This window comes from Mauremys reevesii, linkage group 2 (genome assembly GCF_016161935.1).
Source record: "Mauremys reevesii isolate NIE-2019 linkage group 2, ASM1616193v1, whole genome shotgun sequence".
Lineage (NCBI taxonomy): Eukaryota > Metazoa > Chordata > Testudines > Geoemydidae > Mauremys > Mauremys reevesii.
In genome coordinates this window covers 94,770,907-94,786,812 of record NC_052624.1, presented here as the reverse complement: position 1 = coordinate 94,786,812, position 15,906 = coordinate 94,770,907, and the positions used below count along the sequence as shown (strand labels likewise).

At 39.3% G+C, this 15,906-nt stretch overlaps 1 protein-coding gene across 22 annotated transcripts in view; it reads right to left on the bottom strand.

The window, feature by feature from the left end:
• The window catches only part of HECW1 (HECT, C2 and WW domain containing E3 ubiquitin protein ligase 1), a 451,523-nt gene that overhangs the window by 140,613 nt on the left and 295,004 nt on the right, over positions 1–15,906 (bottom strand). For 20 of the 22 annotated variants that reach the window (XM_039525998.1, XM_039525991.1, XM_039525994.1 and 17 more), the window contains one exon: positions 1,560–1,729. The exons of the other annotated variants lie outside the window; for them this stretch is intronic. In XM_039525998.1, coding sequence (XP_039381932.1) covers positions 1,560–1,729 — 170 coding nt within the window. The remainder of the gene's footprint in view (positions 1–1,559; positions 1,730–15,906) is intronic. 22 annotated transcript variants of the gene reach the window in all.

Sequence of the window (15,906 nt, the reverse complement as noted above, 5' to 3'; positions counted from 1 at the left end):
ATGTATACAACCACTTCATCACTCTTTGCACAGGGACAGCATGTGCCTCCACTGCAAGTGTTGCCAGCTGTACCACTTAATACCAAATGAAGGATTCAGGCCATGTCCCTGTCCACTCCTCTGGGGTACCACGTACTTGTAGCACAGCTACACTCACATAGTTCTTGGGTAGCATTAGGGAACACATCTCCTGTGCAGGAGCGTGCAGTCACTGTTCTTTGGATCTCTTTCCCCCCTCCCCCCTTTGGCATTTCAGTTTATATTTAATTTGAATCCATTTATTTGTTTTGGTTTTTTTACCATTTTTCTGAAATGGAACTAATTGGCCCAATAGGGAACACCGGTAAATCAGGCCCTTTGTGTTTAATGCTCTTAGTTTACGACAGAGGTGCTGTATGCTGCTGTTTCAGGTGTACTTTAAAAGCAGCTGGCAACAGTGAAATGCCCTAAGTTCTCACTGGGGCCTACTGAATCCATTCAAGCAGGTGCAGCTGACTTCAGAGTATTTCTTCCAGGCGATGGGCAAATCTGCCAAATCTGCCTCTAATTTACATTACCACTGACATTTTTCAATCACGCACATCCTTTTTTGATTGCATGCTGCATCTATAGCACCTCACACAATGTTCTCTCTATTTTCATAACTACAAGACTTCAATCAGTCTAACAGCAGTTTTCAAAAACAGCCAATTATATTTTTCAATGCTGGGTGATGCCTATGTTCAATAATGATTTTTTAAAATAATGGCCTTTAAATACAATATGTATGAAAAGTATTAATCCTAACATTCATCTTCATAGAAAATTAGGCCTTTGGCATTAATAAATTTAGGATTGTCATGGAACAAGAACAATCAGTTAAATCACAATTTTAACCACGTTGACCTACAGGCCGGATATTTTTTATAAGGCTTATGGAATGCTTCTGAGCCAGAATTCCCCATGATGCTTTTGAAGTCATGTCAAGAAAAATGCTAGCCTGCTAGAAATGATTGGGTCAAGAATCATTAACTAGGGAATAAGTATTTTGGTATTGTACTAAACAAATAAATAGCAGGTGCTTAAGTTAGCAAAAATCTAATGTAGAAAACAAATAAACAGATATTCAAATACACTGTACATGTATGGGTAAAATATATTTCTGTCTGTAAAAAAGAGAAAATAAGTGAAGATGAAACTGTATGCAGTCCTAAAATTGTACCAAACTGTAAGTTAACTTTAGAACAAAATGAGACAATAGAGCAAGCTATTTGACTCAGGCTGAAAAGGGGGTTACCTCGAAATTTTCTAGGTATGTATTTTTCTATTGAGCACTAACAGTAGTTAAAATACATTTGATCAAGTTGACTGATTTAAGGTCTTTTACATTTAAAAAATAAAACCCTGATTGGTAACAAACAAGAAGCCAGGGTGGTTTTTGTTTTTTTTTTGTTTTTTTTTAAACATACTGTTGATTGAGATATCATCAGGCTTACTTCCAGGTTCTGAGAAAATGTTATAAACAAAGGGCTAAAAATGAATAGAGCAGTCTAGAGAATGAGAGATACTCAGCTACCTACCTCTCCTTGCCAGATAGGGTTCACAGTATTACATGTGATCTTGGATCTCTTCTCCTGTCCATGATGAGGAAGCGCTGGGAAAATGCTGTGCTTTCCAGGCTGAATGGAAATCTTCAGGTATGGGTCTGGGTTGAAGAACATTCCTTTCTTCAGACCCAAAGCCTGGAAATCTGCAAAAAGATGAATATTCTGATTAGCAATCACATTCCAATTAGTGCACTGAAAAGCCAGCAGAACTACATGGGGAATTAATGACAAATTTAAAAAGTAAAGGAAGAACATGAAAAATTCTACTACATTACTTCTACAATGTTTGCATTGTAACATAAAACCAAACCATAACAAATAATTTCAATAACACCTAGGATTTATAAAGTACTTTAAAACTGAAGTACAAGCACTAATCCTCCCATCTATGGAGAAAGTAAAAATTAGTTTGTAATTAAGGCACAAGAATGGGAGTCCAAATAAAAGAGTTCTAATTCCCTTCTTTGTCGAAGACTTTGTGTGATTAAGGGCAAGTCACTTAAATTCTTTGGGTGAAATCCTGACCCCACTGAAGTAAAACTTTTAATTGACTTCAGTGAGGCCAAAATGTCACCTTTTGTGAATTCATTTTCCTTTTGTAAAAGGTTCCCAATAAATTCTCTCTCAAAAAGTGTTCTGTGCATATTTATTTACATTTTAAAAAGAACAATCCTTAGTCAAGATCACATTCCTTTTGGGTGTGCTTTCTACAGAGAGAGTTGAGTAATTGATGGATGGCAAGTTTCTGCCGAAAACACCTCAGTTTCATCCTTTAGAATTTGCGAGAACTGAATTTTAGATTTGCACATGGAAATACTCACACTTAAAGCGCTTGTGTATTCATGTAACCTTGGAACAGAACTAATACCATGTGAATTATCTAACCAATCATAACCAAGTTTAATTTAAAACACTCATGATCAACTGATTGAGAAAAAAAATTCTGAATTTGACTCATGAACAAATTCAGGAAAATCATGGTCTGCTCAAAGATACTCCACAGGCAAAAGGAGAAGCTAAATTTGTCAAGATTCACTTAATTCTATTTGATACATTCAGTTAAGCTGCAGTAGGTGAAATGCACAATATTCCTTATATGAAATATTCCTTCTAAATATTTTTGATGCTCTCTGTAAGGATAAGCTGGAACTCATTTGAATCCTGTATGTTAGAATATAATGTTTTATTGTGTTTTTTTTTACAATAAAAGCATCATTGTTCAACATTAATTTTATTGTGATATTTTATTATGCAACACATTTTTTATTTTTGTATAGTATATAATACAGTCCAAATTTTCAAACAAGTGCCTAAAGTTTGGTTCCTAAATCTAATATTCATCTAAATATGGCTTCAGGCACCCACATTTAGCCAACTGAGTTTGGAAGTTTTGGCTGTATGATACCATATGGTTTTTAAACTATTGCTGCTTAATGGCAGCTTTTTCCCCCACTTTGAATAAAATCTGTTGCTCTGTACTGGTTCGCTTCTTCTAAGCGAACCTAGGAAAGTAAATGCCTACCATTTCAAAGCTTAGAGCAGGATTTTTAGCTACACAACGCCCAGGGGCTTTACTGTGAGTCATGCAGATGGAACCCCCAAGTGCCTCTTTTTTCAAATTTACCCATAAGGTCCTGAAGAAGGCCACATAGCCCATTATTGCTTGTCTTTTTGAAGCCTGTGAAATACCTGTAGATTGTTTTGTATCTCATTAGTTCAGGACTCCTTAGTAGCTAGTGCCTGTACCCATTGAATCTCTTTTTCCACATGCATTTCTAGCTTCCTTTGGAATGTGAAACCACTTACTTGTAATGACTTCAGTGTGTGATTCTTTATTTCAACTGCTATTTGTATAAAGTTTCATCCTCTTTCATTTAAAACTCTATTTCATATTGAAACAAAGGCAATAAATAGCAGTTTTGCTTCTTTCTTTCTGTCACTGTCTTAAAGAGATGTAAAACATTAGGGAAGCTAAATTCAACCAATTTTGGAGACTCTTTCTAAATATTTAGAAAAAATCATTTCTCTTTGAGGATTGTTTAAAAGTCATAATCTGACACATGTTCATTATTACACAGTTTTAATACTTTAACAGAAACCTGATGAGTCAGCTGAGCCAATAGGTTAGATGAGACAATTAAAACCCATTAACAATGGTGTAATTGTGTCAATAAGAGGATATGCTGGATGGACTGGAACTCCTAATGGAATGCTTTGCGAATGAACACAGTGTATGTCACAGTACAGCTGTGTCAAAGAGTAGGGGCTAAGGATCAGAAACTCTACAGAGCTAAGCAAAAATATTTTGCTTCACTCGACAGTTTATGATAAAACCCAACAAAAGATAGTCCCAAGTGAAAGAATAAATAATGTTGTTGTTGTTGTTGTTTTTAAGAACATAATTGCCACTGTGGGTCAGACCAATGGTCCATCTAGCCCAGTATCCTGTGTCAGATAGTGGCCATGGAGCTTCAGGGGGTTACAGAACAGGGCAATTTTGGAGAGATCTACCCATCTTCCCCTCCCGCTTTGGACAGTCAGAGGTTTAGGGCTGCCTTGAGCATGGAGTTGCATCCCTGACCATCTTGACTAATAGCCATTGATGGACCTATCCTCCATTAACTTATCTAGATCTTTTTTGAACCCAGTTATACTTTTTGCCTTCACAACATCCCATAGGAATGAGTTCCACAGGTTAATTGTGTGAAGAAGTACTTTATCTTGTTTGTATTAAACCTGCTGCCTGGTTTTACCACGTCCATTTGATTATCTTCATTCCACCAAGTTTTCATGATGCCTATTATATTAATATCCTCATTTAATACTAGGCACTCTATCTAGTTCATCCATCTTAGTATTTAGACTTCTAGCATTTGTATATAGCACTTGTACATTTTGTCTATATTCATTGCTTGCCTTCATGTGTTATATTTAAATGTGACTCTATTTTGTTGGACTGTTCCTCACTAGCGCATGTCTGTACTTTATCAACTTCTTTCCTTTTCCCTTTAATAGAATATAGAGTTTCCCCCTTTAATAAATGTATCCCTAAGGGATGTCTCTGCCCAAACTGTGTGCTCCTCTGCACCTGGGATACTCAGCTCATCAGGCAGAGATTTCAAAAGGTGTCACACATGTGAGCATTATAAACATGCTGTATTTTAAGAATCCCGTTCTCACATTTGTCAAATACTCTTAATCAAATACAAAGCAGGTTAAGGGAAAGAAGACTCCGCTAGAAAGTACTTCTGTGAGAATGTGTGCTGTCATGCTCTTAGTAGCACCATTACACAAATAAAATGTTTTGGTTCAGACTGTAAACCTTATGTTGTACAAAGGTTTAAAAAATGGGAAGCTTGTATAGACTGCCCCTCCTGAGTGTGAGGTTCTTATGTACAAAACACCTTTCAAATAAAGTCTGGCTCCTAATTCTACTGAAGTCCATTATGATCAACTGGCTTTGCAGTGAATACTGCACTGTCAGCAGTACATTCCAGGAAAGCCCAAACTATGATTGAAAAAGAGATGTTGAGGACAGGGCTGGAGCAGAATAACAGAATAAGGCTAGTAATGTAAGCCACTGGATGAGAAAGTATGAGAAAAGCCTCTGAGAACTGATTTTGTTTTCTCTGATGTCTCCTCAAAAGACTCTCAAACAGAAATATTTATTGCTGTATATGTTTCTACATTTTTCCCGTAGAGAAAAGATTGGCCGTGTTGTTATCCAATTGTATGGGTTATTGACAGATAGGAATGAAAATAACTAGCACTTGATATTATAGTTACCTGCTTATTGATATTATAGTTACCTGCTCATTCTTCTTTATGAGCAGGTAACTATAATGACACTCCAGTCTAATTCTATTACCTGGAATAAGCTATGGAGACCATAGTACTCAGTATTTAAAAAAACAAACCAGCTTTCATTAATAATCTTCCAGATACTTGTCCAAGTACAAGAGGAACAATTAAGCCTGGCACTATATGGGATAGTTTGTTTCTCAGTGTCATGTATTGGGGAAAGTTGCATGATATGGCACATCAACATGGAAAAAAAATCTTTTAAAAAAGGCTTTTGTTCAGCAGCGGTAATTCTGAAGTTTTAGTGCACATAAGTTAGTTCTGTGGCACATGTATTGAGGCCAGCTTTCAGTGGAAGATTAAAATGGCCACAGCTTTTATCGGCTTGTCATCAGCCTATGGCACTGTCTGGCACAAGGGCCTAGAGCTGAAGCGATCCAACCTGCTTCAATCCGGCCAGACATTTCAACTCACTAGGTCAATGCCTTCAAAGAAGAAAGTTCCGTGTTCATCTCGTAAATCAGGTTTGCAAAAAGTGGAGGCCTCACAATGGCCTCCCACAAGGATCAGTCTTTGCACCATCCCTTTTTAACTTATACATAAGCTCATTTATACTGATGATCTGTCACTAATGACACAGGCCGCAACATCCAGCAAAATGGAAGACACTCTTAATGCTGATCAGAAGAAGATGGAAAACTATTTTTGGTACTGGCAACTCAAACCCAATCCATCAAAAATGGTGGTGTCAGCTTTCCATCTCGGCAATTCTGAAGCTAAGAGGATGCTGAACATAAACTTCTATGGCAAGGCAATCGCCCACAATCCTAACCCCAGCAACCTGGAAGTCAGTCTTCATTGCAACCTTATCTATCAACATCTGAAACAGGTGACCCATAAAACAAAGAGTCACAACATCTTCCAAAAGCAAGCAGGTTCTAACTGGGGTTGCGCTGCTCGAATACTATGAATGGCAACAGTGGCTTTAGTTTATTCCACAGCCAAGTACTGCACAGCTTTCTGGGGAAGAAACTTGTACACAGACCTCATTGCTATCCTGCTAAATGAGGCTATGAGACTTGTAACTGGCACCCTGAAATCCACTTTGTTGTCTTGGCTTCCAGTCCTCAAAAACATCCCTCCTCCAACCATACAGTTAGAGGTGGCTATGATGTGCGAGTACAAGAAAGCTCTCGCTAACCAAAAGCTCCTGCTCCATGACAACCTTGTTCACCTGTCTCACACTTGCCTTTAGCCCGCCAACCATTCCGGGCAGCTGGAGAAGCAAGTCTGTCATCCAACTTCAACCCAGAAGACACCTGGCAGATTCTGTGGGCAGACCCTGACATTTACCAAGCATATCATAGATGATCTCATCATTGAACCACCTGGTTTCCTACTCTGCCTAAGATAGTGGACAACCAACCGTATTAGGGCATTACATTGGAGATGTGTGCACTTGATGTGCAAATGGAGTAGCAAGGATTCAACACAGAGACCTCCAAACCATTCAGCTCACTGCGAATCAGTGCCCAATCTTTACATTCCCAGGATGTATAGCAAAGTTGCACTCTGCATCGCCTGAAGCCCTCTAATGGATTTCAGGCCTATCTATCAACTTGTAAATGTTGCTATTTCCACATGAAAAAAGAAGTTGTTCTGTGGTACTCTATGCTTCCCTGAGTCAGCATTAAACAGAGAGCGCTTATAAACCTTTAACAGCGGGGAAGAGGCACTTGTGTCAATGTTGGGAGGTTGCAATAGTCAGAGGGAGTGTCATTGGGTCTGTGTTTACATGGCACTAGTGGCCCCAACATTCCATGCAAAGGTCACAGAGGGGTTGTAGGCCTGGGGATGGGTTCGGTGAACAACTGCACCGTGTCTTTGTGTGTGTGATGTAAATTCTCTCCTTGCTGTGGAAGTACCGATTATTAGGTCAACTATATTTTAACTCTCACCAAATACAGGGCCTGGTTCTTCCTCTGGTATGCCAGTTTCATAATGGTGTAACTGCACTAAAATTCGTGGCTTCAAACCACCACAAGGGCGGTGGAATGGAATGGAGAATCAGTCCTACAATTTTGAAGAATTCTTTTTTCTTACTATTATATGAACCCTGCACTAGGTTAATGGAAGCATGGAGGAATGATACAGTGAATACAACTACGTCTGTGAGAGAAGCAGTGACTGACACAAGATAGAATGAAGGCACCTTAATAATTTGAGGACCAGACCCTACTTTTGATCTGACAGCACATCAATCTGAGCACTTTTTTGCTTCTTATATAAGACTTATGTAACATGTATGATGGGCAGAAAAAATTGTTTCCCTGATCCTCTCTATTTATAGTCCTGAGCAGTCTTCATGACTGTGTCAGGGCCTGATCCTGCAATCCTCACTCATGTAAGTGCTTAATGATTGGAGCCATATCACAACCTTGATAAATAGATAATCCTTATGCCTGTAGTCCCCATGACTTCCATTTGATATTCATGAAAATAAGGGTTGCACAATCAGCTTCTTAAGGGACTGATATTCCAACATTATCATCACATCTCCCCACAAAGTTCTTACAGTCATCAAAAAATACAATAGGGAAGATCTGCAGAAAAATTATCTGGTAGATACCTGAAAGATTCCTATTTTATTTTCAGTGGAACATACACAACCTCTCACAAATATTGCAACTTTCCTATAAAAGGCTCAGGAAACAATCTAAAAACTCAGGAAAGTTCCTACTAGGGTGTTAGCACTATGGTGGTCCTTTCTATCATATCCATAGAAGCACAGTATCCAAATCCATTATGCTTTCCCAAATGGAAATATTTCCCTTTAATCAGAATGGTTCTGAAATTATTTTCACTGAATATTAAGTGATGGTTTAGGAATAACTGGGTCTAATGCTTTGGTTAAATTGATGAATTACAGAAGGCTTAGATTTATACCACAGTACACTGCAGTTTTATAATGCATTTGGCAGTTACAGGCCTAACTTCAGTATCAGGCAAATTGGTTGAAACTATAATAAAGAACAGAATTATGAGACACATAGAGGAACATGATTTGTTGAGAAAGAGTCAACACTGCTTTTTCAAAGGGAAATTGTGCCCCATCAATCTATCAGAATTCTTTCAGGGGGTCAACAAACATGTGGACAAGGATGATTCAGTGCATACTGTGTATTTTGACTTTCAGAAAGCTTTTGATAAGGTCCTTCACCAAAGGCTATTAAGCAAAGTAAGCAGGTATGGGATAAGAGGAGAGGTCCTCACATGGATCAGTAACTGGTTGAAAGATAGGAAACAAAGGGTAGGAATAAATGGCCAGTTTTCAGAAAGAAGAGAGGTAAATAGTGGTGTCCCAGGGATCTGTACTGGGACCAGTGCTGTTCAATATATTCATCAATGATCTGGAAAAAGAGGTAAACAGTGAGGTGGCAAAATATACAGGTGATAAAAACTACTCAAGATTGTTAAGTCCAAAGCTGACTGGGAAGAGTCACTAAACTTGGTGACTGGCCAACAAAATGGCAGATGAAATTCAATGTTGATAAATGCAAAGTAATGCACATTGGAAAACATAATCCCAACTATACGTACAAAATAATGGGTTCTAAATTAGCTGTTGCCACTCAAGAAAGAGATGTTGAAGTAGCTGCAGATAGTTCTTTGAAAATATCTGTTCAGTTTGAAGCAGCAGTAAAACAGGCTAAGAAAATGCTAGGAACCATTAGGAAAGGGATAATGTCACTATATAAATCCATGGTATGCCCAACTTTGAATACTATGTGCAATTCTAGTTACCCCATCTCAAAAGAGATATTTAGAACTGGAAAAGTATCAGAAAAGGGCAACAAAAATGATTAAGGGTATGGAATAGCTTCTGTACAAGTAGACATTTTAAAAAAAAATTGTGACTTTTCAGCTTGGAAAAGAGACAACTAAAAGGGGATATGACAGAGGTCAATAAAATCGGGACTGGTGTGGAGAAAGTAAATAAGGAAGTGTTATTTACCCCTTCTCATAACACAAGACCCAGGGGTCATCCAATAAAAGTAATAAGCAGCAGGTTTAAAACAAACAAAGGGATGTACTTCACACAACACACAGTTAACCTGTGGAATTTGTTGCCAGGGGATGTTGTGAAGGCCAAAACTATAGCAGGGTTCAAAAAAGAACTAGATACATTTGTGGAGGATAGGCCCATCAATGGCTATTAGCCAAGATGGTCAGGGATGCAACCTCATGCTCTGGTTGTCCCTCGCCTCTGAGTGCCAGAAGCTAGGAGTAGACAGCAGATGACAGGTCACTCAATGATTGTCCGTTCTGTTCAATCCCTCTGAAACTCCTGACAGTGGCCACTGTTGGAAGACAGGATACTGAGCTAGATAAACCACTGGTCTGACCCAGTATGGCCATTCTTATGTTCTTATGCATTTGTTGGGAGTCTGGAGAAATGAAGTTAACAATAACTCATCTATGCTTTTAAAAAAAAATTATTCAACCCATTAGAAGTTACATTAATATACCATATGCCAGTTTATGGTTATTCATAAATTATACTTTTCTATAATAGAGATTATGCACATCAATCAATTTGAAAATATCAGTCCAAGACTTGGGAAAATGGCAGGGGGAAGCAGGAGGGAATCAGGTAGAGAGAGAGAACAAGCAGAGTCTTTCTACTTTCTATATACTTTCAGTTCGTTTAAAATTGGAAATTATAAACTAGTTAACACCCCTTCAAAGATTCTGCACAAGCATGGCAAGGTCAATGAAACAGTATGTACAATAATTCAACCTATAATTCATTAAAGCTCTCCTTAGGGACTACATTTCTCCACCCCTTGGAGTCATTCTCTCTCAGGAAATTACAAAGCTATTTGTGGAAAAGAAAATTCCAGCTCTGAGGAAGATTGCTGAGCAAGGCAATGGGAATTGGCATGGCCCAGAACTGCCCCAGTATCCAGCTCTCAACTGCCATGACTCCTTAAAGGGATCACCCTAGTAGTTATACAAACAATTCTGGAGAATGCATGATCCCAAAGCATGGATGAAACTGCTAACAGTTCATCAGAGGTTAAACACATGCAGGAAAAGCAGGTAAGTAAAAGGATAAGAAGGAATCAGTAAAATACTGTGGGGAGAGGAGAGGGTAGAAAAGGTGAAAAGCTTAGGTAGCCAGGCAAGGGGGAATGGTAATAGTGGAGAGAGGGAAATCATGCTTTTCTCTCCTCTGGATACTTTTTAATAGAGGCTTAGCGTGTAGCAAGCCAGAGTGTAAATCTACAGCACACAAGCTTGCTACGCACTTAGGGTATGTCTACACATCAGCTATCCATGCTGGGAAGTGCCTTTCTAAACAGACACGCAGTAGAGCTACTGGCGCTAGCACCCTAAAATATGACAGTGTGGCAGCAGCAGCATGGGTGGCAACTTGGGATAGCTGCCCGAGTGCAATCCCACCCAACCCCCTTGGTACATACTCAGGCAACTAGCCTGAACCACTGCTCGTGCTGCTGTGGCCACACTGCTATTTTTAGCACTCTAGTTTGAGCAGAACTAGTGTGCATCTTCCTAATCCCATGCTACTGCGGCACACTCTAACTCGCTGTGTGGACCCTGCCACCATACGCTAAAAGTTCTGCAGTGCACTTTGATCTATTGGTATTGTAACGCCGACAGACCTGGGCCCTCTGGAGCTTAGCGCATGAGCTAAAAGCCAACTGCCTGTAGAGCAGACTCATTTAACTCTCTTTAGTGGTCTCTGTGCCACTAGATGGCCCAGAACACCACACCCAGAAGGTGTGTGGGTTACACTATTTCAAACAGCAGTAGACCAAACCACACTAGGAAATGTTTAGTGCGCAGTCTCAGGGTCCACCTGGCTAGTTAGTGTGCAGCAAGCCTGTGTGCTCTACATTCACACCTCAACTTGCCATACATTAACTTGCTGTATAGACAAGCTCTGAGTGCAGGTATGAGGTTCTTGAGCTCAGTATAGTAAGGAAAGGGTTCAGTGGTGCAGCTGTACTGTTGATGTCAAGAGAGCAAATATTAAGGAATTAGGAAATCTTATGAAGAAGGTAAAGTGACAGAAAGTATTAAAATCCAAAAGTGCAGAATAAGGCAGGGGAATCCCAAAAGATCCTATATATAAGGGCCAACGGGGTATGCAAGAACAACTGGGTCAGGCTCTGTGGCCTGTGTTATGCAGGAGGTCAGACTAAATTGTTATAGTGGTCCCCTCTGGCCTCAAAATCTATGAATCTACGAACAGACTCCAGTTACTCTTAATAAACAAAAACCCATGAAATAAGAATTGGCCAGAGTGGCTGCACAAGGAGGCGTTTAAAGACCTGAGATTTTAAAAAGTGGAAAAGTTGGGAGGTAAGCAAACAAGAATCCAGGCTTGCAGGGAAAATATTAAGGACAGAAAAAAAAAGGTGGGGGAGGGGTAAATGAATTTGTGATATCCCAGGGCACCAAGGAGAATTAGAAGAGCTTTTTATTTATATAGGGGAAGAGGCAGAAGTAGTACTAAGGAAAATGCAGGTCTATTAATAAATGAAATGAGAATAAATTAATTATTCAGAAATGGCTGCAAGACAGAACTTTTTAATTGTCTTCAGTGAGAAAAAAATACAAGAGAAAGTTGAATAATTAGTGTGAACATTCTGGTGATTAACCACTGGAACAAACTACCACCTCTGGAGGTCTTCAAATCAAGACTGGGTGGCTTTCTGGAAAACATGTTTTAGTCAAATACAAGTTATTGGGCTCAGCACAGGGTACCTGAGTGAAATTCTCTGGACTCTGTTATACAGAAGTTTAGATGATAAACAGTCCCTTCCGGCCTTAAAGTCCTTGAATCTTGGGCTGTGCCTTGGAAGCACAAACCTGTTTTGGAGGTGATGGAAAGTCACTTCCATCCCAGCAGAAGCTCCGAAAGGGTAATAGACTTCTGAGCAGTAAACAGATTGGGTTTATAAAGAATACATCCTAATAGCTTAGTTTGATTGGAGGTGTGAGGTGTGTGTGTGTGTGTGTGTGTGTGTGTGTGTTACAAAATTAGTGAATAAATGAAATATAGTAAATATAGGCTGAGATTTTTCATAGGTGCCTAAGGGATTTGGATACCTAATTCCCACTAAAATTGGTCACCCAAATCTCATACAAAGACTGTTCTGAAAATTTCAAACTGTAGTATATGTGGATTTTGGTTAAGCATTGATTACAAAAGAACATAGTAATGGCCACACCGGGTCAGACCAATGGTCCATCTAGTTCACTATACTGTTTTATGACAGTGCCAGTGTCAGGTGCTTCAGAGAGAATGAACAGAACAGGGAAAATAACAAGTGATCCATCCCCTGTCGTCCACACCCAGTTTCTGGCAGTCAGAGGTTGAGGGACACCCAGAGCATGGAGTTGCATCCCTGAGCATCTTGGCTAATAGCCATTGATGCACCTGTCCTCCATAAACTTATCTAATTCTTTTTTGAACTCAGTTACACTTTTGGCCTTCACAACATCCCCTGACAATGAGTTCCACAGGTTGAGTGTGAACTGTGTAAAGAAGCACTTCCTATTCTTTGTTTAAACCTGCTGCCTAATAATTTCATTGGGTGACCGCTGGTTCTTGTGTTATGTGAAGGGGTAAATAACACTTCTTTGTTCACTTTCTCCACACGAGTCATGATTTTATAGACCTCTATCATATCCCCCATTAATTGTCTCTTTTCTAAAATGAACAGTCCCAGTCTTATTAATCTCTTCGCTTATGGAAGCTGTTCCATAACCCTCATCATTTTTGTTGCCCTTTTCTGAAACTTTTCCAATTCTAATATATTTTGTTTGAGCTGGGGAGGCACACAGTATTCAAGATGTGGGTGTACTATGGAGTTATATAGTGAAATTATGATATTTTATACCTTATTATCTATCCCTTTCCTAACGGTTCCTAACATTATCAGCTTTTTTGACTGCTGCTGGACATTGAATGGATGCAGGGCTGGCTTTATGAAGGGCGGGGCCCGATTTGAATACCCGGCAGCGGTCCAGAGCTTTGGCAGCACTTCGGCGGTGGGGGGGGTCCGCTCTGGGTCTTCTGCGGCACCGAAGGACCCCCCTGCCGCCGAAATGCCACCGAAGACCGGAGAGGACCCCCCCTACCTCCGGATGAGTAAAAACAAATGAAAAATTAAAAAGACGCCTAAGGCTCGGGGCCTGATTCCGGGGAATCGGCTTAAAGCCTGCCCTGAATAGATGTGTTCAGAGAACTATCCACAAGGACTCCAAGATCTCTTTGTTGAGCAGTAACAGCTAGTTTAGACCCCACCATTTTGTAGGTATAGTTGGGATTATGTTTTCCAGTGTGTGCATTACTTTGCTCTGATCAACACTGAATTTCAATTGCCATTTTGTTGCCCAGTCACCCAGTTTTGTGAGATCCCTTTGTAACTCCTTGCGGTCAGCTTTGGACTTAACTATTTTGTGTAATTTTGTATCATCTGCCAATTTTGCCACTTCTGGCTAAAATTTTCATAAGCGCCCCAAGTGTTTTAGGAGTCTAAACAATGTTTATTGATTTTCAATGAATTGTGCTGATTTATACCCTCTGAGTATCTGGTCCTTAATCTCTGTAAAATGGGGGTAATAATACTTCTCTACCTCCCAAGGTGGTTATGAGGATAAATTCATTAATGTTTGTGAGGTGCTCATATATTATGGTCATTGGTGCCATAGAAAACCTTTGTATAAGTATCAAAGTGAGCAAAGATTAAAGCTTGAGAAAAATTATTGAACGTTATGCACAGACTTATAACTAGGAGTGATATGCTGAAATTAAGAAAGGAAAAATAGAGGTGGAATCTCACACAAACCTTGTGACAGTAAAATCTATCCATCAACCAGCAGAAAAGGCCAAAGTGCCTTCAGCAAATATGTTATGCTGTCACTGGACCATGAACTGCCTTCTAATGAAGTGGCTGTTTCATTATGAGAACCTGAGTGCATTTCATCTTTCTGCAGCCAACATGACAAAGAACTCAGACACTTACAGCTGTCTATAATCTGAAGTGTGACATTCCTCTCAGAGAGGTGGAAAAGTCATGTTATTTTTTTTTATTTTGAAAGCTAATTACAGAGTTGCTTTGGAGTTTTAAAAAAGATTATATTAAGTCTAATTAAATAGGTCCCTAATATTTCTCTTAACATTTTAAAACATTCAAAAATTATACTAATATAATCACATAAAAGATTTAAAAGCCACAAAAGCCATAACTGTTGGTGTTATTGTTGAACAGTTAAGGCTTGAGATAACCTCTCACAGGACCAAATTTTGATCCCCTAAATAAGTGAATACTGAGAAAAATTCCCACTGAAGTAACTCAAATTCCCATTTCTTTCTGATCTCAAATAGTTAGTGGTTGGCTAATGTCCTGAAACATGAGAGTTTGTTTCTGTTATAAGTGTTTATCCTATCTGGGAACATTTGGTCAGGCTAACTTCCGCTGAACTCAGTGATTATTATTCAGTTTTTATTCAGTACTTTCTCAGGCAAACTCTCACTGACTTAAATGGAAGTTAGCCTGAGTAAATGTTCATGGATTGGATAAACATTTAAAATCTACCCAGACAGGATACAAAATAAGGGACATATAAACCACAAACTACATGGGACTGGGAAGAAACTTTCCCTGTGGGAAGGTAGTTCCATAATTGTCCACTATAGGGTTTCTCTGAAGCATCAAGTACTGTCTACTGCAGCAGGCAGGATACGTTAGGCTAGATGGGCTGATCCAGTATGGCAGTTTCTGAGATTTGGCTCCAGGATGTTAATTTGATGGGGTTTTTTTAATCTATCTACTTATATTACTTAATTGCTCTAAAATGTACAGTCCACTTTTGTATTCTTTGTAGTTTTACTTAGACTGCAAGATTTTTGGGGCAGGAGCTGTCTTTTTGTTCTGGATTTGTACAGCACCTAGCACAATGGGGTACTGGTCCATGACTGGGATTCTTAGACACTACCACAACCCTCTACTACTAATAATTTTTAAATAGGAGTGATAGTCCAGGTGAAGGCGTTCTAATGTCTAAGGGCAAATTTAGAAAAGTAGAAGCCTCTGTGAGCTCAAAGTACAGGCATGCACAAGCTCCTGTCTATGCACATCAGTGGGCCCAATTCAGGGAAGCACTGAAGCATGTGCTTAAAGTTAAGGATGTGCTGAAATCCCATTGACTTCAACAGACTTTAAGGATAAGCATAAAGTTAATCACGTGGGTACGTGCTATCATGAAAAGGGATGCTTTCCTGAACTGGGGCCTGTATAGGCAGCTGCCACAATTATGCATGTAAGTGTAAGTAACTGCAAGTACCCATGGATAGCTGGACACCTTACTGTCCTTTTGCACATACAATTAATAATAATACTTCACTCTTATTTAGCATTTTTTATCTGTAGCTCTCAATCAGCTTTACAAAGGAGGTCAGTATTATTACCCCCACTTTACA